The sequence below is a fragment of the Anopheles marshallii genome, chromosome 3 (genome assembly GCF_943734725.1).
Source record: "Anopheles marshallii chromosome 3, idAnoMarsDA_429_01, whole genome shotgun sequence".
In the NCBI taxonomy this organism is placed as follows: Eukaryota; Metazoa; Arthropoda; class Insecta; order Diptera; family Culicidae; genus Anopheles; species Anopheles marshallii.
In genome coordinates this window covers 68,450,427-68,473,909 of record NC_071327.1, presented here as the reverse complement: position 1 = coordinate 68,473,909, position 23,483 = coordinate 68,450,427, and the positions used below count along the sequence as shown (strand labels likewise).

General features: G+C 45.7%; 1 protein-coding gene across 1 annotated transcript in view; it reads left to right on the top strand.

Annotated features, from left to right (window-relative positions):
• Nucleotides 1–21,103, top strand: part of LOC128713065 (HIV Tat-specific factor 1) — a 44,250-nt gene extending 23,147 nt beyond the window's left edge. The window contains exons 2-4 of the mRNA XM_053807927.1: nucleotides 18,656–18,822; nucleotides 20,395–20,718; nucleotides 20,824–21,103. Of these exons, the coding sequence (XP_053663902.1) occupies nucleotides 18,656–18,822; nucleotides 20,395–20,718; nucleotides 20,824–21,103 (771 nt within the window). The remainder of the gene's footprint in view (nucleotides 1–18,655; nucleotides 18,823–20,394; nucleotides 20,719–20,823) is intronic.
• Nucleotides 21,104–23,483: the final 2,380 nt, after the last annotated feature.

The following is a 23,483-nucleotide window of genomic DNA, read 5'->3' as shown; positions in this document are numbered from 1 at the left end:
AAGGGGTGAGATTTATTTTCATCTCGTACATCTGTCCGGCTGCACGGACACAGGCATTTTAAAAAAACCCGCGCCGTACAGCCAAGGCGGGGAGGATATTAACTGACCCTTAGCCGTGATGAACGTGCCCATAAACAAACAGCGGGACCAGATCGGGAATCGGGAGCACGTGGAAGTGGACAATGTTAAAAAAACAAACTGATTCAACTTCTCCACGCCACCGTTCTCGGTGGTGCTCGGACGATCTTCAGCAGGGGGACCAGAATGGGATTCAACCGCAAGTGCCCGGTATTCCCACTTGCCCACATGCGCGCTGCACTTAAAAGGAAGGGGGGGGGGGGGCGAAAACTTTTGTTGGCTTTCTTCCCCACGCCCCACGAAGTACATCAGCGATCAAAAACCAGATTACGCTTTAATTTTTATTTATGATAGTTTTATTGGTTTGAAATGTGTTTGCTTCTTCGTTGTACTTGGCGCTTGCCTGCCGATTGCTGGTGACAGTGTGCCCTCGCGTTTCAGTGCCTTGCGATGTTGCTTGTTGCTTGTGGTGGCGGTCATTTTTCTCATCGATTTGATGCATGATGCTGTGAGGGAGTGTTTCGCTCGTTTCCGGTGAATGTTGCCAGCTCGAGGGAGAGACAAGCAGCAAACGTTGCAAGATGTCTAAGGTAATGATTGTCCGCGGGTTGAGAGTGGAGCTCGTTGAGCTTTGATTTAACAAGCTAATGACATTCTATTTAAAAGGCATTATTTATTGCCATTTAGTTCTCCAATCTTCAACGGTTGCTTCCCATGTCATGATGGATGCGTTTCAACAGCGATTGCAAATGGAAGGTGCCATTATTGATTTGCTTTGTAATCGCAGCCGTCTAGCGATTTTTCCATTCTTTTGGTAAATTACGATGGGAATGCAAAAAAAAAAAAGGAACATCTCAGCCACATAAAGAAACTCATCCTACTGCGGTACAATATTTGTCCAACATTAACATCATCAGCGTCCGACTGCCTAATAATGTCTTTTGCTCGCCTAGCTGATCTGATTGACGGTATAATCTTTCTCCAGAACAATAATAAAGTCCTCCAAAAAAAGCGACAATAAATGAAGAGAATTCCCAGCGCCAGAAATTCGAGCCCTGCGCAACGGAACGGCACACACTGTTGTCGTATCGGAACTGTTGTCGGCATCTTCAGAATTCCTGGGGCCATCGGAACGGAAAAGCGAACCCGGAGCCGCGTGGTTTGGAACAATGCATTCTCGGAGCAGTTATGATAATAATCATAATTCATGCTCGTGCTTCATCTTCGTTTCGGGTACTCGGACATCCGGATGAGGGCGAAAAATCTGGCCGGTTGCTTTCCGTGCTGGACGTGCCCTGGTATTAACGAGCGTGCCTACCGGCCGTCTTGCAGCAGCTGGACCAGAGTTCTTTCACGCGAGATTTCTCAAGCAGCGGAACTTGTAGAATTTCGGCGATTTGTGTCCGCGGTCGCGTGCAGTAACCAGTGGGTGGGGTAGACGGAACGTTGGAATACCAAACCGTTTGGGAGTATAAATTTCCCGGCCGAACCGAAACGCGTGCTTAGCAGCGTGGAAGAATTGATTTGTTTTGGTGCTGCCGGAAAGTGAAATTTTCGGCTCATGACTCAATATTGTGGGCAACAATGGACAGGCAGCGGGAGTTGGTGTGTTCGTGGTTTGATTGCGGCTCGAAGAACGTGTCCATCGTACAGGACGGAAGTTTGTTTTTGGTCTGCCGTGATCTGCGATTCGTTAGCCGTGTTTTGCTCCCCATTTGCTCCCCCCCCTCCCATTTTTTTCCGAGTTCGTCGTGAATGAACTCATCTCCTTGCAGTGCGATGGCTTGCGCGAGTGATGATGGCGCCAGCACGAATCCAATGCTCCCACCCGGTGCCCGGTGTTAGCTCGCGTGATCGCAGGAAATGAGATATACGAGCCCGGGTCAAGGGAAAGGAAGCCTGATTGACGTGCTCGCACGAACCAGCGGCCGTGTTTTGGGGTGGTATAAAGGTTCAAAGGGTCGCTTGTTCGGTCACCCCCCCCCCCAGCACAGCTTCCAGTGACCGGTCGGCGCACGGTAACCGAGAGTAGCCGGGGGAAACCACATGCAAGGGTTAATTACTTCAACGCCCGGTTAAAAATGCTTGATTCAATTTCGACTCGCCTTTCTTGCGGGAATTTCGTGAAGGAAGAGGTCATCCACACACACATGCGGGGAAAACTTCTTCTGACGCGGACACAGAATGTGCCAGGGGTTTTGAATTAGCCATCGAACCATTCGATATCATTTGTTGCTGCAAATGCAAATATGTGACTTTGGCGATGAGTTAAATTTCTGCCCCCCCCAAAAGCATCCCCCCGGAGGAGGAGGAGGTGCAGAACTCCGCATGCAGACCACCATTAATTGGCCTATCAGCTCGGGGTCAAATATTTGTCTTGATATTTGCGTTCCGAAACGCCACAATAGAGAATGGCAAACGGAATCTATCCAGAATCTATCCGACGGCACTGGGAGAGATCTAATCGAGGATTTGTCCGGGCCGGGTTTTGTTCGGATTGATTTAGACCTAGGGCAATAAAGTGAGCTAACGCAAGGCTTTGGTTTTCGATGGAGGCATTTGTTGGGAGCAATCATCGAATGATGTGTGGCAAATAACCCCCCCACCGCAAGGAGGCAATGGTTTATCAATTTAGCAAAAGCACCTCAATCAGATCGAATATCGACCGTTTGTAAGCCCACGGCGGGCGGGTTGTTGTTGGGGGTTTTCGTAGCTCGCAACGCACTAGAATCGGCAGAATATGCCGATTCTGTTAGCTTTGCATAAACGGATTTACGGTTTTGTCACACGGGAAATGTGGCCACAAAAAGTTGTCCCAATTTCCGCAAGCAAACTTCCTAGCTGACATGTCCATTTTGTGTTCTGGACTTTTTTCATTCATTCCTGTTTCGCTTCATTATGCAGAAAAAAACGTTCATTTGTGTGGAATGTGAAACGATGGATCAGGAGGAGTAAAAAAAAGGCTCCTCCTTCAATGCCACGTGTTCGATGGGAGCAAAACCTTCCGGGAAGCAATTGTGTGCACGGCTTTGCTGTTACTGTTTTTGCTGTAACCCGGACAGCAATTTAGGTCGCCGTTCTTTTGACGAATATTCTCACCATTGCTAAGCGGCTGCTAGTGTTGCGCTAGGATGCATATAAAACAAAAAACCCACCCCAAGCGCCCCACAAAACTCGATCCGAACGAATGAGAAATGTTGTTAGCCAATGCAACCGGTAGTTTGCTTTTGTGGTATTTGTTCAGATCTGCAAAAAAAATCTGAACCGACGGTGAAACAACTAACACCGTGGCCAAAAGCATACATATGGCGTGTCTAGTGACATCCCTCCTGGGCGAAGGATGAGCTTTTCTGTAGGTTTATTCAATGCCGTTTGTCTATCCGGCTCTGGACGTGCAACTGAGCGTTAACCACCACGCCCGGCTCGGTAGACAGACAGTGGGCCCGCATTTTTGGGCCCACCCTTTCGGCCGATACAAAACCGTTGATGTACATCACCGCAGCAAAAAGTGGTTCATCTTCTGCCAGTTGGATTAGTACACCGAGCAACAGCAGGTTGGTGTATAACGACCTGGAAAGGACTACTTTACGCACGTACACACACACACCACACCACAGCTCACTTTAGTGTCCTGCGAAATGTGGCCAAAGCCGATCGATTTGAGGCTCTATCCATGGTTGAGTTTATTGGAATCTCGCTGGCCGACTGCTCATCCCGCACCGGTCTGGAGCGTCCGGTACGGAAGCAATCGACTCTCCGTCCGTTAGGTGTGCTTTCCGCTGCTTGCTGCCACTCGCAGACGCAAAGGAGCGCTGGACCACGATAATTGTGCGCCTTTGTTCGTGTGTGTACAACCGTGGGCACACGACAGCAAATCCTCACTGAGGATACCGCACGACGGTATGGGGGATCCTGTGATGGGATTTGTTTCCGGGTTTTGGCGTGTGTTATCGCGCGGTTTGCTTTAAGCCGCTGTAATCCCTCCGGGATCCAGCAATTGTTTGCTAGCTGCCACCCCCCTCCTTGGGGGGGACCAGGTTGGATGCGTGCGTGGTGTTGCAAGGTGTCTTCTTATCGCAGCCGGTTAATGCCGGTGACGATCCTCTGCGACTGATGAATTGGTTCCGCAAAGCTTTTCAATTTCCGTGTAATGTGGCACAGATTTGTGTTTGCTTATTAGTGTACGGCCAAAGGATAGTTATGTTTTCGGGGGAAGGGTTTTGGGTGGGTCTAATGTGGCCTCTTTTTTGTATGTTGGAACACGGCACGGCCGGGATTTCCCTAATCACGTGTGTAATCCCGTGGGAACAAGTGTCAGATTTTCGGAGTTTCGGCAGCGGAGAACTCGAGCAGGAAATAATTGGATGCAATGGGTATACAAATTGATCCCTGGGATCGGCAGACTAACGTGTAAAAGGATTACAAATTGGTTCTTTTTTGGAAGTTTTTAAAGAATGTTTGATAAACGAGTATGAATATGTTAAATGTTAAAAGTGAGTCGAAAAAAAGTCAGGAGATCTCGAGGTCTCAATTCTGAAACAGCTCAGATTTTCTAGAGCTTTTTCATGCGGATATAGGAAAATGCAGAACACAACCCCGATAAGATTTGGCCGGACCAATCCGGATGTGTAAAGAACCGGCTCCAATGTCACTGGAGCACCGAGATGTCTAATTCTTCAACATTGAGGAGGTTATTATTAGGATCTTTAGGTCTATATAGCTCTGCTGATTGAGCTTATCGACAAAATAGATAATGTGAGAGTGAAGATTAACTACCGAAACAAATTCCAATTCTATAAAAAAAACAGATTCACTTAGTTGATTTATAATATTTGCGAATTACATGCATTACTCCTGCAATTCTTGGACATTCGCTAGAGCCCCCCGATCAACTGATCAGATCAGTAACACAAATATTACCTTTATTGCATAAAATTTCTCCACACATCGCTCGTTGCGCAATAATTGATTGCGATATGTTTACTTTACCGCACCGTTAACCCATCAGGTGCGTGTATGACGGAGTGCTGTTAATTGATGAAAACCTCACACGCAATTAAAATCCCGTAAACGCCTTTCGCATTCGTCCCCGTGGTTAGGATTCGTCGGGATTCACCGTCGGGCAACGCAAACAAAAGTGCACCCAGAGGAGGTAATGCAGCATAAAAGCATGATCAAATGGGCATGGCCAGCTGTAGACATCGCTTGGGCATCTCTCGGTCACCGCCCCACGGTCGACCAAACCCTCATTAGCGCTGTGTATTTAAAACCCTTGTATTTTTTTATGTTCAACAGCCACCATCGCCAGCTTGTGATGTATGGAATTTTTATTGCAGATGCAGATGCAAATAATGAAGGGGTCAGATGTGCCCCGTGTGCCATTGCCTGATGGGAGTTAATATTATTGACACGGCACGGCATTGATTTTGCCGGGTGTTCTTTACATTTCATTTGTACGAATATTCCCGGCCGGCTCGTTTTTTTTTTCGGGGCTCGGGTGCCCTTTTTGGCACCCGTCCGCTCCACCACCGGGGATGACATCAGCCGACCCCGGGTTGGCATTTCGATAAGCGTTTAATAGGCGTATTTTATTTATGTTATGGGGCCCGTTTAGTGCGCTGTCAAAAATGATGACAGTCCCACAGTTTGCCGCGTCCGTTGATGATAAGTGTCTTCCGGCGTCGGTTGGCGCACGACCTCCACACTCTTCTCGTGTTTGTTGACCATTTTGTGAAGTGTCCGCGAAACAGGAAAGCTTTTAATTTGCCAATCACCGGATCCTATCGAATATTAAATTGGAGAAACAAAAATCGCTAGCTTAACTGCGAAGTTCTTTGATGAGAAGAAACGGTTTGAGTGTCGTGAAAGTTACCTTTTTTTTAATAGTTGTTTGATTGTTTTATTCGACCATTTGGCAATGCCTCCCCTTTGGGTGCCGATACTCGCGGATGAAAAGGTTAATTATAACGTGACTATTTAGTGGAACATTTCGGCTGCCGATCATCCTCGATCACCTTTTTGTTATCTCGTAGCACACGTTCTCTCCCTATTGCATCTGTTTCGTTCGGGAAACGAAACTCGGGATTTTGGAATTGAATGGCATCAAATTAGCTCCCTCATTAAGAAAAGAATGACCACCGGAAAGAAGCGGAACTCTGTCACGGTGCGTGGTGTGGCGTGGAATTTGGCCCGACCCAGTGGGATGCACATTTTAGTCGACACCTTCCTACACCGTGCGGACCGTTTGACCAAACGCGCCAACCGGAACACGACCACGGCCAGAAAGGGGTCGACAGAATACGCGCCGTGTGACATAATTTGAGGTCCGACAGCGGGCGCGCCAGTGCGGTCCGTTTCGGCTGGGTCCTGCTCTTTCCCAGTTCGAGGTTCGATCGAATCAAACAGGTTTCCGTGTCGGTTTTGGCCCGGCGTTTGTAACACGGCACGGTAGTTTCAGCGGCTGCCAAAACGAATTAGCGCATCGGCGGCTGTGGGGTGGTTGGGCTGCTTTATTTAGCATAGCGCGGTTCACTCCACCGCGCTCGGTGTGTTCTGGCGGGCGTGGGAAGTTGCGACTCACAGCAGACGGATTGAGTGATCCGGCACGTACCGCGTACGTGCGTGTGGCGGGGGGACACCCGCGTACCGCGGCACTGGTCGGTGTATGACGAATCGCACATCCGAGGCGTGTGGTGCATTATTGCATCACCGCATAAGTGCATCTGTATTAGCGAAGACCGCGCGTGAACCGTCTGCCATGGCGGAGCGTGAAAATTATTGATATGAATGAATTTAAAGTTCTCGCCAACACGCCAACCGTCTCGGTACCAAGCTGTTGGTGGGAACTCGCCACGAAATCGACCGTGGCTGGGCTAAATGTAAATAACATGTTTAGGCGAAGGTTGCTATTCAAATAAATTTGCGATGATCGTACAATTTGTGCGTGTGTTTTGGCGCCACAGGCAGAGACGTGCCTCAACGGTGGTTGATTTGTATGCACATCTGTACGCTAGGGACGGTTGCAACGATCTCCTGCACACGCTATCCTCGATCGGTACGAATATCGTTCGTTGCCGGTGGTCGATATTAGCGACCGGGAGATTTTCACACCCGAAAAAACCATTCACTGTTCGATTCACTGTTCGGTGGGTGGGTTTTTACGTGCCGTTTGCCAAACCAAACCTAGCCCCAAGCGCTTCATATGCAAACGATCGGTTGCGATGGGGTGTGTTTTTATGGGCCAATTTGTTTACAAATTTTATCGCATGCAATTAACTGCACGTGGTAAGCAGTTCAGAATGGAGGGAATTATCCGAATCATCATATTCGATGTTTGATTTTAGTGCTTAAGTACACTTGTAAAACTTCAAAACCACAGTGTAACGTCGTTTATACCAATCTGAACTCGTCACTGACCGGATAAGCTGAAAACACGGATAAACAGCCACAAGTGCTTTGCTGATAAATATTTGTGTAAAATGCACGCTTTTTGCACGTTTTGTTTGTGTCGAATTTACGTTTTTATTTTATTTTGTTGACCTTTGTTTTGCAAAATAAGTCGAAAAGTTCTTCTCCAACCCAACGCTTGTTTCATTTTTTGTCACATTGTTTATTATTTGGTGTCGCGGGGTTTTTGCAATTTATACGTCATATCTCTTTTACAACTGTCATTTTCGTACAGCACGGATAATCCGAACCCCGGTTAATAGCAAACCCGGATAGACGGTGATCCTCTGTACTTAAAATGAGTAAAACACTTGGTAATTAATGTTTAAAAATAGACATTATTAAATTAAAACATATTTACTACTAATTATGTTTTTAATTATTTAACCTTCTAGCCAAGAAGGAGTTCCTCCCACCCCCAGAAAAGATTTACAACATCTTTATTCCAGCACGAAAGCAAAACATATTTCTCACTATGTTAATCCTCTCTCCGAAAAGGTTATTCGTACCGTCTGCAAACAAGCCATTTGTCTTTCATCGTGCTGAAATATAGCCGGTGCAGGAGCTGTGCAGTAGCTAACATTAGCTCGCCATATAAATTTTCCACCACCATCATCATCATCGTCGTCGTACTATGGACGTCTTTTGCAAACTGCTTTCAAGGACAAAAGCTGCGTTTGCTGCGAGAAGCTACCGTGTGTGTGGTGCTTTCGGTTTTGGTTTTGCTTTTTTTTTTTTGCACCACGCCCTTGCCCTTTTCAAATGCACCTAATCATTATCCGATCGATCATCGACGATAGCAGTAGGAACGATAGGAAACTAAATCCCTCTACTCCGCACGATGCAGCATCATCCCGCCGTGGGCTGGATCTTTTCTCCATCTTTTCGTCGCTTGTTGTTTGCTCGTTTGTGCATTCGTTTGATCCCTTTTAGATTGCGTTTTTCTTTATGCGTGGGAGAGGAAAAACTCCCATCACCCATTGACCAAGGACGGAAATGGGACAGAGATTGCACTGTGCTGCCTGCGATGCAGTTTCCTAGAAGCGGCTGCTAGGCTGATGACAAATGGTTAATAATCTGCGCCGGTGTGTTTGTGGTGTGTCTCGTTGTGTTTCTCCGTAATGGGAGGCTATTTGTCCTTCTGGTCGTTGGGCAATATATTTATACATTTGTCTTCCAGCGGAGTCCTGCAGCTTAATAATTCATCCGAACGATGGACAAAACGAGATCGAATGTAACATAATGTTATGCTTACGTGTAACGGGCTGCATTGTTATCGTTGTTCGTGATGGCATACGATCTCTATTCAAAGCGCCATTACCAATCGTAATCGCACACCATTACTGCATGCGTACCACAATCACGTACAAATGGGAAACATCATGGCGAGTTGCAACTGTTCCAGAACTGATTCGCATCCAGCAGAGGATATGGCACCTCCCGCGTTCTGGCAAAGCATAGACGACAAAACACCAGCTGTTGATATCTGAATCTAAATCCTGAAATTTATAAACACACCAGGGTGTGCAAATCGTTAGAAACGTCGATTTGCAGTCACACCGGGATTTCCTTTTTTTTGTTCGTGTCCGTAGGATTATCAATTTTTTATCACCACGCCAGGCACTGGGGTGTGCTTTTGCGGCGGATCTCTCCCCCGAAAACAGCAAAATGATTCGTTTCGCGCTTTTTATGGTCCATTTTCATGGTGCTTCATGGTTGCCCTATCTTTGCGGCCAACAACGACAAAAAAGCACCAAGAACCTGCTGAACGACGGTCATGAAACGGTGAAGCATAAACACGAACAGCCCATCTATTTGTGTGGCAAAAAATGCGCGGTGGCCGATCCCCGGACCTGCTTTTGTTGCGAACGCACGGCGAAAATCATTTCCATCGATGGTGGAATATGAAATGATGATTATTATCGGAGGATTTAGTCGCCATTTTTATTGCCAGCGGCAAATTCCCATTCCGAGATTGGGCGGCAACAGCAGGCCTCCGTTAGCAAAGTACCGAACAGAACCGAATCGTGTTGCGCCGTAAAAGCGGATGGTAATAAAATTGAATTTAAATAACCTTCAGAACGTAAATGCATTTGCAGGCATTTGGACAGAAAAAAAACGAGACTGCACGAAATTGCATTAAATAACGTGCGATGGTATTAAAGTTTAATTACCTCTCTCGCGTACTGGTATCTTTTTTTTCGACGCACGGTACACTGCACTTTTTAATTATAGCATAATCAAAAACCTCGCAGCAGTTTGTTTATCGATAATCAAAAGGATGGAAGACGAAATACTCACATTAATGAGTGTGATCATTGATCATTAATAAATTTTTACCGCTTTTGAATATGGCACAGTGTCCGCCGGGGGGAATGGAGTTTAATTTCCGATTGGTGAGAAAGGAGTTTACAATTAACATAATGTATATGTTTGCCAACGCAAGTCGAGAGTCAATTATGCCTTGTTTTGAAATGTTTAAAACAATTGTTTCCTCGAGGTCATTTTGTCATTTGAATTTGTGTCGTCGCTCGTCGTCCTTTTTATATACGCGAAAAGAAGCCGGGGTTCAGGTGAGATTCGAACTCCGAGATCATTGGTACAAAAGATCACTAACCGAGACTCTAGGCCATTAGACATCTCATGGGTGTTGAAGTTGCATTTCCTATATAAGCCCTGTGTTCTCACCTTCACTGATCTACACAGCAGACCGTAGAAAGCTGCTGTCCAGTTGATGGTAGCTGAAATGATAAACAGTAAAAATAAAATTATTATAATGAATGTTATGAAAACAATAGCGAGAAATGCTATTAAAAAACCATTTCTATTTTCACTGGCTAAAAAACGTCACACAAAAATAGGTTTTATCATCTCGACAATTGCCTCTCCGTGATGGAATTCCCTTTGCAACAACCGACGGTGCAAAGAAGCGCTAATCGTGTCACGGCTCATTAGGTATGCATTTGACCGTAATGAGCCGCGATATGATGCTGCCATCGTTCAGCACTGCACACACAGTGTGAGATGCGGTAAAAGAAAAATACAACGAATGCATTTGCTTTGCTCTGCGTGCAGTTCTATCTCTGTTACGTGCAATGCTGCAGTACCGGCCTATCTCGTGGCCATATTTTTCTGTCCCCGGGGGTTTTGCTCATTTCGCGACTGTTTGTGTGAATACGCTTAAAGCGAGAGATAAACCTCGTGCATTACCGCCGCGGTTGGTAGGTTGGAGTGGTGCAAAATTGTTATCTTTTGCAGTTTATGGTTATTTTATCACGCCTCGCGTAGCAAAAGTGGCTATTTTGCATTTGGTAAATGCACACCCCGCCGTACGCATTATGATCAGATTCCAGTTCGATTCATGCGTCGTATATGAGGCGAATAATTTTAGCTCGAATTAGGGGGCCACACCGGGGAAAGAAATCGTTACCGTTTTGGGGATGGCACTCGGTACGCTTGGGCCGTATAAATCATAATTAACCAAACTCCACTATCCCCACTTCACGATTCCCTCAAACCACCGTCCACAAACGGACCGTTTTGTCTCACTGGGATAAAACTAATTTTCCCATTCGGACGCCCGTTGTAACGGGGGGAAATTTTGCGTGATTCTTGAGACAAATTCCTTTTCCTCAGATGGTGATTTATGATTTATAACGGATATTTCGGTTTCGGTTGCATGTGCGTTTGTGTTTTGACAAATATGGGGTGCGAGAACAGCCAGGCCTGACGGAGTTGCGGTTTACCGAGTGGACCGAAAACGGCCGACCCGGCTCCTGCTCCCCGGAGTTCTGATGGTAGTTTTGTTTGTGTTTCTCCAACACACACGCCACAAGCAACCCGGTTCGCTATGTAAACAGCAGAACGATGACATGATGTAGCGGCACCCGACAATTGTGATTCACAGTTGCACAGTAGGAAATGGTTTTCCATCGACTAAATGTTTCCGTAATGGATGCGGATAAATTAAACGATCGCTTCGAACCATTGCAGATGATGAGCAGTACAATGAAAATGTAATGATTTTCGCTTTTATTTAATCTCTGGAAAGGTCATGGGGCAAAGGGTACGATTCGATGAACAGCCGAGTTTCGTCTAGTTTATATTCGCAGAGCATTTGAATTGATTAGAATATCGATCTGCACGGATCGAGCCTCAGCGAAAGTTTTGCGAATATGGTGTTTTTTTTTTATTCCATTTTCCACGAAAGAAAATTTCTGTTGCTGGAAAATTGCATCGGAAATTGTTTTGGTTATGTGGAAAATTGATTTTCCACGGAATTACTTTTGAATTTATAATGATGTGCCAACAGTGGTGCTTGCTAGAAATAGAATTAAATGTTGAACTTAGTTGAGGAATTCAGCGCTATGGCTTTTGCACATTAATTTTCTTCCAAAGTATTGGAAGTTGGGGAACTATGATTGGTCAGACTGTTTATATATCTTGTGTGTTTCGTCTAGCAAACTGAGAAGCAAACGTTTGAATTCCCCAACGGCCATCTCGTACCACTATGTCTCTGCGATTCGCTACGAGGGGCGACGACAACCGAAGCACAAATAAAGCAGAATTTTTTAAATCAATATTTTCCTAACACACTTTTCGCCCATTTCGTGGTGGAATTTGCTCATTTGACCGTGGTGCTTTATTTTGTTTTGTGAGAAAGCGTGTAGCAACAGCGGAAAACTTGCCACGGAACAATTTTTTTCCTGTATTCATATGCATCCCCCGGGCCTTTCCGTGGGGTAGAGAGCGTATGTGAAGGTTTTTTTTTGAGTGCACTTGTGGAAGCGTTACAACGGCTGTGTCCGGAAGTGAAAAATTCGTGTGGAGAAATGGAAAAACACGGTTTCTGGGTAAAAATTGTTATTTTATACATATTTCATACGGAGAGAGGTGGTAGTTTTTTTTATGGAGTAGCGCGAGTGAGGGTAACAGCCGTGTCATGAAAAATACATTCTAATGGCGAGAGTTTGCGACGATGAATGAATATTTACTTAACTAATCTAACTTTTGCGCGCACGTCCGTCTCCAGCGGCGACGATAGAATTGGGAGGAGTACGAATAAATCTTCCACATTCGCTTCCCATAGCTGGGGTTTTTTTCCTGGTGGGGTGACTATTTTTCCCCTCCCTTTAGAGTTACTAAAATTGAGCCGGGAGGAAAATGGTTCCATGGTCGGGTGTCTCTTTTATTTGTTTAATTGTTCATCATTTTCGCATCCAGCATCCAAGTTCGCGATCACCGAATGTAAGCTAGCCATCCCACCACCCCCATGGGTGGTCAACGTTTATGTCACACCGAGCATAAATGGATGGAAAACAGCACAGACTGACAGACCGACAGACCCCGGACCCCTGGTAGGGTTGGGAACATTACGGTAAATTGTCGATAATTAAATTTCAATACCATATTTTGCGTTCATTCCACGTTTCGCGATGGGTATGTGTGTCTCCTGATGCCCAGCCATGGCAAACGACGAGCTGGACCATCAATTAAGGGGCTGGCCCCAGAAACGCTGTTGATTTGCTGCAGCAGAAACGTTTAAGGCCGGGGTGCAATAAAATTCGATCACATACAGGTGCGTTCCATGTCCAATTTCGACATGGCCGCGGTGACAACATGGTATGCGACGAATGACACACGGGAGACCACCGGGAATGAGATCCGTTTCGTGCGTTGTTCACGCACATTTGAGTAGGTAGGAGGGGGTGGGGGGGGGGGGAGGAGGTCCGATCTGCATTATCACCAGCCGTCGGTCGTCTCGTATCGATCGTCTGTGGAAAATCAAGCGTGGAAGGCGTCGGTATCTCAAGCGACCGTTTGTTGATTACAATAATTTGCAATGCGCATACGCGAATAACACACACACAAGGTGAGGAGACTGACCGGGGGGCAGGACACCGTGGGTGGAAAGGGTCGAGCCCTTCCTGGGCTGATGATGATTTGCATGATTGCTTGATTGTGCAGAGCGCGATACGCGGCGGAAAAGGTAGTCTTTAATGAGTGCTCCGGATCCTTACAACGCTAAACATAGCATCGTTGGCGCACCGTGCTCGACAGCTCGACATCTTTGCGCGGGAAAAAGAAATGTATGAGCGGCCCGTTTCGAGCCAAACAGTGGGAGCCACAACAGGCTGTCGGGTTTTATTGACTGCTTTCTTCCATCCTCGGTGGAGTGGGAGTTGATGAAAGTGAATTGAGCGTACTTCGCTAGTGTGTTCATGAGTGGTGTTTGTTTCCATCTCATTCATCACCTTGAGTTGATTGTTATGACGGTGTTTTGGGAACAATATTGGTCCACTTTTATTGTCTTAACAATTTCATTTCTTTTAATGCTTTTAACCTTTTTTTTGTAATTTAAACGAATCATTTTCGCCATTTAATATTTTGTTATTTGCTTTTGTTCAGTTTCCTGTTTTGTAAATTAGTTTTCTTTTCCGTTGATCTTGTTTAAACCCCTTTTCCATATTATTATATCACTTTTGCTTAAGTTCTTGTGAAACAATCAGATCTTTTACTTAATTGTGTTCAAGTTAAACTAGAATGTGCTAGGTTAGATTTAGAATTCTCTTCAATTTCTGGAGATTTTCAATCTAAGATCAATTCATTCCAATGTCTCTTAGATAAGCACTTTTGAGTCTTGTGCTTTTTTTTTTGAGTTGAATCAAATTCAACTTAAAAGTATAAAGAATTCCAAATCTATCTCCCTAACTTGTTTAGAATTCTGAAATGATTCCCACTTTGCCGCTTGGAGTCAATACCCCTGTAACTGCAAGCGAATGAAGATGATGTTGGTCATTTCACGGTGACTTGTACATTTTTCGTTTCAATTCGCCTTTCTTTGGTGGCCAGTAATTTGGAGTTCCATTTTAGAAAGGATCTCTCGCTCTCTCTCTCTCTCTCTCTCTCTCTCTCTCTCTCTCTCTCGCGATCTCCACACACCTGACACTCGAAACCACAACCGGAATGAATGGTCGTCTAGCTCAAATTCCCCCCAAAAAAAAAGGAAATGATGCGGGAGATAAATTTCCACACCGAACCGCACGACCATGACCACCGGTGTGTGTACGCAACCGGCGCCTTCGTGTGCCACCATTAACCCCCGAACACAAAACTGAAAAGTGCCTACCCCAAAAAAAAAATACACACGAAGGCCAATCATATCATATGATTTGACACGATCAATCAAAACGTGCGTTTGACTTTTCGATTCACTCCGCACTGCAATGCCCCGGTCTGTCTGATCTGGGGCGGCATTTGATTTTGTGGGCAAGTTGGACAGGATCGTATCGTTTCCATCACCATCACCCGGGATTGCCTTTCTTTGTTTCTCCCGGGGCAGTCATCATCGTCGTTGGGCACGGGTAAGGCGTTTCCATCCCGAAACGTTACAAAAAAAAAAAACAACGCCAAGACAACGCGCGCACCGGACGATCTAGAGAACCTTGAAGCAATCGGGGGGGTTTTTGGGAATGTGTGGTTGCTGCCGATGGTAAAATTATGCTCACCGACACCGACATTTGATCTTGACTTTCCGTCGCACTGCTGCCCGACCGTGCGTAACGCCGGACCGGCAGTAGCAGCCACTGCGTGCGCGCGGTAACGTCTTGCTAGCAGCCGACCATCGCTGTCGGGTCTGACCCATTGATTAATTGAAGGATTTATAGCATTTAAATATGATCAATTCGTAATGGCTGCGTGTGTTTGGTCGACACCGGCACCCACCGAGTATCTTGTCACTTGTCACTTTAGTCGGGCTGATGCAGCGTCTTCTGACACTCCGCTGCTCAACGGTGGCGTACGGGGAGGCACCATGACCAAATGAGCTAATGCTTCTGGTTCTGGCCATTGGGGGACAGTTTTTTTTTGGGAGGGGAATTAGAACAAATGGGATGTTAATTGCACACGCATTCGTTTCGCATTATGTGTTTGCCAGAAGCATTATTCGCTTGCAGACAACCCACTGGCACATGTCCAAGGATTCGCAGAAAGAAGGAAAAGCCGAAATATTCAAAACATTTTAATTCCTTTGCTCCCTTTGACCCGCGCGGTTCTTGGGCAGATGAAACACATTTGCTTTTAGAAGCGAGGCTATTTCTTTTTTCAGGGTTGCAGCAACAGCTAAAACTGCATACTGCTGACGATCGCCAACTATCGGCGCGTTTGAAGATGTTGCCAACGGTAGATTTTTTCCTCCCGCAACGGGCCCATCATGCTCGAGTGACAGTGAAAGAGCTGTTGATTTGGTTTGATTTCTTTATTTTTCCCTCTGCCGCTGAACAAAGGTGCGGTCATAGTCCGATTAGTGAACCGAACACCTTTACACCTTGCACACAAATTGGACACCGCAAGCCGCGAAGAAAAAAAAAACGCGACCGTCGGCTGGTATTAAAACCGACAGACTCACCGATTTTGGCCACTCGGTTGGTGGTTTGATTTGGTAAACTTTGCAACATGATATGCTGTGTGGGGGGATTAGTTTCAGTCTGGCGGCAAAATGCCAAATTTTGAACGAGTGCCAATTTCTATTAAAATCATCCATCCAACATTTAGGCGTCGTGCCGGTTGTGAAGCGTTTTGTTTGGTCTGGGCAGAAAATGCTTTGGGACGGTGGTGTTATTAGTCCGTGTGTTTGATACGGTACTGGTTTTAAAGGTTTTTTTCCAATCCGGAAACTGCCTTGCTCCGTTCGTCCCTTTGCCGACCCTGGGTCTCTTTTGTACAGTCGTGATCGATTGCCAATTCGATATGATGGGGTTTTCCCGGTGGTTGAGTCTGTGCCTGGTTTGTTTACCGGATTTTGTATTGTTTTGCTGCTGTTTGTTGAAGATTTGAAGGAGCTATAACCATAATCGTTGATTTTCCACTTCGAAAAGGGTGGATCGAATGACGCGAGAAATTGAATCAACGTTTCTTATAGACCTGACGATGTTGGAAGGTGATGGAACTTAACACTGCCAGCTGCATGGAGTTTATTCTCTTTTAGCCCCTAGAAGTTAATGTGGGACTAGTTGTAATTACTGAAATTAATGTTCTGGTTGTTTAGACTAAATTACATATGTGATTATACTTCTTGGGCTTGAAGACTTGGAGTATACACTCTTTTTAAATAAATACTTTACTCAGAATCAATGTTTAATTCCAAAGGCTCGAGAAATTTGGAAACAATTTACAACTACCATTATATACTTCAGTTTAAGTTAAAAATAATCCAGAAATGGCATCTAATTTGATTGTTGAACTCGAAAAGTTTGATAAAATTGATAAATATTCTAAATGGACCAAGGAATTTGTATTTTTATAAGTGGAAGTTTTAAGTTTGGAAGGTCCTTCGGGAGACTTTTAAAAGAATGATGTTGTTGGGAAATTGGAAAGTGGATATTGATAAGAACCTCATATTGATAACCTCAAATATTGGAATGTGAATGAGAATTATGATCTTGAACATGTTTATATACTCAGGTTGAAGTTTTTATAGAACTCTTTTAGGGGTACGGTACGAAAAGCTAGGTTAGAAGTTGTGCTGAGATATACCTGCACTTTTGAGCTTCGAGAAAATACATTATAAAAATGCCTTGTATAAAAATTATTTAAACCTAGTTTATTAATTGAGCTTAAGATTTTGTATTAAATGTTTTCCACGCGTATCTATAGTTTTTTATTACTAATTACAATCGCAATTAACCACTCCGCTGGTGAACTGTTTGTAGTCAACCCTGATCTTTATCATCATCAAATTTGTCTCCTTTACTAACCGGTCGACCCCGGACCGCTGGTGAAGACCATTCTGCTTCACACCGAAAACCCAATCCCTACCAGCATCGTCACTATTTACTTTCGATCGCGGACGGCCGATCGCGGCCGTACGGTGGCCGTGGGTAAATTGTGCACTTAACAGGCGGATCCGATGACTCCTCGATGGGTCTCCGTTATTTACCCGCTCACTAAAGCGAGTCGTGTGTAACAAATTGATTTCAATTCCGAACTGTGCCACGGGCTTTTGCCTTTCCCTTCGGGCAGCAGCGCACGGAGGCAGCACGGACAAAAATGCGTAACTACGGAAGCGCAAGCCGATGGACCGTTCCGTTGCATTGGACGCTCGAGTGCAGCAAAGCATAATAATATCTGTGGAAGAAAACGGGCCAGGAAGATACCTTCCGCATCGACAAATTGAGTGTTCGCTCGCCACTGCACTCGAACAAATAAACGCCATCCGATGGACGGGACGGGACTGTTTGCGCAAAACGTAAACCCGGCAGTTCGGACTGCGTGTCACGTGGCCGGTGCCGAATGAAAGTATCAATATTTGCACTGCATTTAGCACCTCCTGGGGGTGCATCGCTCGCCGGGCCCGATGCATGCGGGCTGTGCGGACACGCGATCATGCTGGGGTTCGCTTCCGTGTTTACCCAGATTGTCCTCCTCGCTGTCCGGTCGTGGGTCTCCTCCTGCCCTTCTCGCCCCCTTTTCTACTGATGGCACTACAACGGGGGGAAAGCGCTGGCTTCGTAATCGACCATTATTGACACTGCCAAAAGAAGGGTATGCATAATGTTGATTACGCGGGCGGTGGGTTAAGTACGTCTTGTGTGATGATGCGATGAGCATTAAATGGTTGAGTAACGAGACAGGATAAAGGAATTGGTTGTGTTTGCGTCATTTACAGGGTTTTCGAATGCAAGTGACAAAATTGCGTCCATGTCTCGATGGCTTTCAAGTTGAGTAGGGTTTTAATGTTGGGAAAGAGATCTGGAATTCTTCTCAATTTCAGGGATTTTTTAGGGTTGAAATTGATTATTTTAAAAGCATTCTCAACTAATAATGTGCTAAATGAGATGTCTTCGAACAGAATAGATCTCACTTTGGTAAAGTTCCAGAAATTCCGAATCTACTGCGACTTTTTCAACTTCAACTTAAACAGAGTTCAATAATGATTCCAACTTCGTCTCAAGAACTCCTAAACTCCGTTTCCCTTTTAATTTTCTAATAATTGTTTAACGTATAAAGTATCGTTTCCCTTAATGCCATATTAAAACATTGACAACATTCCATCGCCATCCTCAAAGCACTCCATAATGGTTTCTTCAATTTTGTTTTCTCCCTCCCCTCTTTTCCCCCCTCCCTGATGCAGATCGAGTCCGTGGATTTGGCGCTGAAAATTCTCGACAACTACGATGTGCGTGGCCAGAAGATCAAAGTGCAGCGGGCCGAATTCCAAATGCGCGGTGAATACAATCCAACCCTCAAGCCAAAAATGCGCAAAAAGGAGAAGGAACGTCTGAAGAAGATGCAGGAATCGTAAGTACTAACCGGGGGGCGGCGATTTTTGGGGATAATTTAGCCGGTAGGACGGTGAGTTTGCTTTCCTTTCCATCTCTTTCAACGCGCTTAGTTTCCACTGCTTACCATGTTTAGCATAAATTATGATCATTCTCATTTAGCACCCGGCGGCGTGTTGGGGATTGATCGAGCGGCGAAGCCCGGGCACCGCCACCATGCTAATTGTTCGCGGTGTTTCACTTTGATATCGAACGAAAGTTAAAGTTCGCTAGTTAAAACTCGCTGCTCGTTAGCAAATACGGACAACGCGTTAATTTTAGCCCGAGCGTTGCACGAACGGTGAGGATACAAGGTTCGACCCTCGGAAATCTCGAGTTTTCAAGGTTGGGTTTTCTAAAAAAAAAACGCGGTCAAGGCGTTGTTTCTCACCTTTTATAAAAGCTCTCCCTCATGAGACGACTTACTTACTGCTTAAAATAAAGCAGTTTGCAACCTAAAATCCCGCCAATTGCTTGTAAATTCCCACATTAAAGGCCTGTTGACATCAGCATATGGTACTGCATGTTGACTTTATTTATTAATCACAGCTTAATCTGCCATAAATCGCTATAAAATAAAGCATTCCCAAATGAGGGCTACGTTTATCGCAAACCGGTCCCAAAGGGGAGTTCCGTTCCGAGGTACTCCACCTACTTTGTAGCGTCGCGAATGGCAATCGGCGTATGAGTAAGCGTAGATTCTTCACTGCAAATCACGCGATCAGCCCAAACCCAACACGGTCAGGTATTTAACTGTAACACTTTTTTACTGCCTGTACGTGCCACGCGCTTCGCGTCAGAATTGTGCAATAAATTTACATTACCCTCAAACTGCGCTGAACATCACGCGGATTAATCCTCTGTTTTGCAAATACATTCGGTGCGCGTTTATCTTCGGATTCGGTATTATTGTAGCGTGTCTTATTACCGACGCTCTGCCACTCGTAAATTGGCATACCGGCGAACGGCAATCGCACTGGTGCCGTACACGTCTCAAGTGTGTGACTCATTACGCACGATCCTTCACACAGAAGCACACCAACGACCGGCACCGCGTCTCAATAACCTCATCATCGCCGCGATGATCATGTGCTCCCCATTTTAGACTTCATTACCCATCCCCGTTACGCCCGAGGAGGGTGAAAATTGGCAAACCTTTCCCCGTTGCACCATCGTTCAAGCAGTTGCCTTTTTTGCTCAATTGGTCGCGATTGGCAAACAAAGCGGATTAGGGACGGTTTTGCGTGCCACGCGTTTTCAAACAAACGGGCGCGAGAGAGGCGCCACTTGAAGACGACCGAAGTCCTCTTACGATGGTAGAGCCATTCGCTGCCGTCTGTTGCGAAGTAGTCTGCTACACTTTTAACGAGTTGAACAGTGTGAAGGGCCTGGTTCCGGCAAAGCGAGAACGATTTCACGGATGACCGATCGTCTGCCTTTTCCAATTCAGACACGGACGGCGAGCGGGAAAGGGTGGATTTTCATTTCGTTTCGCCTCTACCGATGGCTAATCGATTCCGTTCTTTCTGCCGGTTTCCGGCTATTCGTACAGGCTGTTCGACTGGCGCCCGGAAAAGATGCGTGGCGAACGGTCGAAGCACGAGCGTATCGTCATCATCAAGAACCTCTTCGAGCCGTCACTGTTCGATCGCGAGGTGCATCTGCTGCTCGAGTACCAGAGCGATCTGCGCGAGGAGTGTGCCAAGTGTGGCACGGTCCGTCGAGTGCTGCTGTACGACCGGCACCCGGAAGGGGTGGCCCAGGTAACGATGGGTGACCCGGACGAGGCCGACCTGGTGGTGCAGATGATGAACGGACGCTACTTCGGCCAGCGAAAGCTAACGGCCGCGATCTGGGATGGGCGAACAAAGTACCGGTAAGCTTAATGGGGAAGGGGAGGCCGAGCCACCCGTTCGTTTGCAGCTTAACGGGGAAGAATTTCATTTTCACACCGTTTCCACGTGACTTTCAATCCGGACAGCATTGCTGAAACTGATGCCGATATTGACAAGCGGCGCGGCAACTGGGAGGAGTTCCTCGACACGGATGAAGGGGCTGAGAAGCGGGTGGAAACTGTGGACGATTCGTCACCGGCTGCGAAGGGAAAGGATGATGGTGTTCCGCCGGAAATGAAGTTGGACGACCGAAAGGAACAACTTCCGGCGGTAAAAAGCGAAGACATCGTGGAGGAGACGGAGATTAAAGAGGACGAAGATGCCGAGGACGAGGCAGCGGAAGCGAAGGATGCCGAATCCGTTTAGATGCGTTTGTAATTGATTTATTTGGGCCTAGAAATCATCGACCCAGCTCAAGTGAATAAAAGCCGAAATGTTTATCGGATCCCGGTTTTATTGCTGCTTCTTGCGGGGTAAAAAAAAAGAACGGACAATGCAGATCCGAAATAAAAACCGAACGAAATTCAATTCACACAAAGAAAATCCGGCCACAGGTATGTAGATATTGTTCAATTAAACTGTTGAAAAGAAGACGGTACTTTGTTAAGTAGAAAGCGAAAGAAAATAAGGCGGAGTGTATGAGTTTACAATACATCATCAGTTTACAGTGCGTAACATAAGTATAAGTAAAGCGCATTCCGGTTACGTTTCGTAATTTATGGTACATTTTAAACAATGTATATCGTGTTTTTGCCACCATTAACTTTACTTTCTTTTATTAAGTTCGAATAATTTAATAACATTTTATTGGATTTAAAATAAGTGCTATTATACTAGCTATTATCTAGTGTTACGCACTGTATTTAGACGGATAGTGTAATTTAGAAATTCTGCGTCATTCCTTTACTTCTTACATGATTTTTTATACCCATTAAAGCATTAACATTGATTATATTGTCTGTTTCAACCACTTTCAGTAAAGGTTTTTTTTTCTTTCTTTATAACCGTTGCCATTGTCCTGTTTATATGGAGCAGCATTTATTTTCGTCAAGTATGAAAAAAGAGCCATTTTGTTTTCCTGTGGGAAAAATAATTCTATTTAACAAATTCAAATAGTTTAACCGTTTGTAGTGTGGTTCATTGCCAAATACCTCCATATCAATATGCTGCGAACACTTTCTTCTTCCCCTTGTACTTCCCCGTGCTGCGAGAAATCGAGCGAACCGAAAGAATGTAGACGGTCGACTGTTTTCCAGTCAACCGCAATGCAAAACCACAAAAAATCGACGCAGTGTCACCACTAGGCTGCGGTCGAATCGTCTCCGACTGCGTGCGGGAAACGAAAGTCCCAGCGGATGGCAGGGTTTGTTTGCCCGTTCATATGTGTTCCTTCAAATTGTGACAGAAAATTTGCAAACAAAACTCTCCGTGCGCCCGCTAATAGCCACCTTTATAATGCTCATCGAGTTCGTTCGACCGGGTGTAGCTGCGCAAGGGTATTATTTTGATCGGCAACGACAGACCGACAGGAATCGTTGCAGAACGCACAAGAGACCTTCGCACGTTCGTGACAGGTACAGGTTGTTGGTGACCGGGACGGGAATGAAGTGTCAAGATTCGGTTCCCCCCCCCCCTTCCCCACCCCCGCACCGTGGCACAAAATGCACCTATTTATTCTCATTTGCATTCTTTCGGTTCCCGCCAGAGAAGTGCACCGACCGAAGGGCAACAATTTCCCGCGTGTGCAAGTGTGTGAACATGAATTCTACCGACATACTTTCTCCCGTCCGTACATAGGGGAGCGCCATTGAATTGCCACCAACCGCATGCAAAGTCCCGCGTACACGGCTTTCGGACACGGTGTTCGAAATTTTCTTTCAGCAAACGATACGAACAACGGTGCAAAGGACCGTACCCGGTGTGAGGATCATTCCTGCGGTCAGCGCATTCATCTACATCGTCGTCGTTGGCATGTCGTTTCGGTTGCCACTTGGCTGAGGGCAAAAGGAAAAACACCTGGTAAAAGTGCCTGCCGCAGCATAAATGTGCACTCAGCGCACATTTTGCGAATCAAGGCCAGGTCGGTATGAAGGCGTATTTGTGTTCAACTTGGTGCCACATCAACGTGTTTTATTCGTGTAATGAAAGTCTTTTGGAAGGGTTTTGATTGGAATGACATGAAGAGCTGGTGTTGTAATGGTGAGTTTATATATTATTGTTAACTCTAACACAAGCAAATACTTGTTATAAGTGAGATAATAAAAAATCAGTTTAGTTTTACTAATAATTTTTCTCTTTTTAGATAGCGCCCGTAACGCAGAAGTGAATTTGGAGCAAGCAGCAAAATATAAACAAACCCACAATCAGGACCATAAACCGCCACCACCAAACAAACGGCTTGAGCACGATGTGTCTAGGTGGCACAAAAACACACCTTGCTGACGGTTGCCCGAAAAAAACAAAACTGCAACCCATTCGATATTAGGACGTCGACCGATCCCCACGCTGTTGCACCAAATGCAGCCCGCAAGCCCTTTTTGCTCCTGTTGCAACAACGGCATGCAATGCTACCTCTTCAGTGTGTTCTATTTCTGCGAACGGACCGACCGAACGGAGAAAGGAATGCAGCAGAACGGAATGAAATTCGAGTACCGTGAGTGTTGTCTTCCAAATAGGTGCCCCCGGCTTCAATAGGAAACAAAAGCACACTCTCGGCGAGAATAGATGCGCTGAAGAAGGTTTGTCT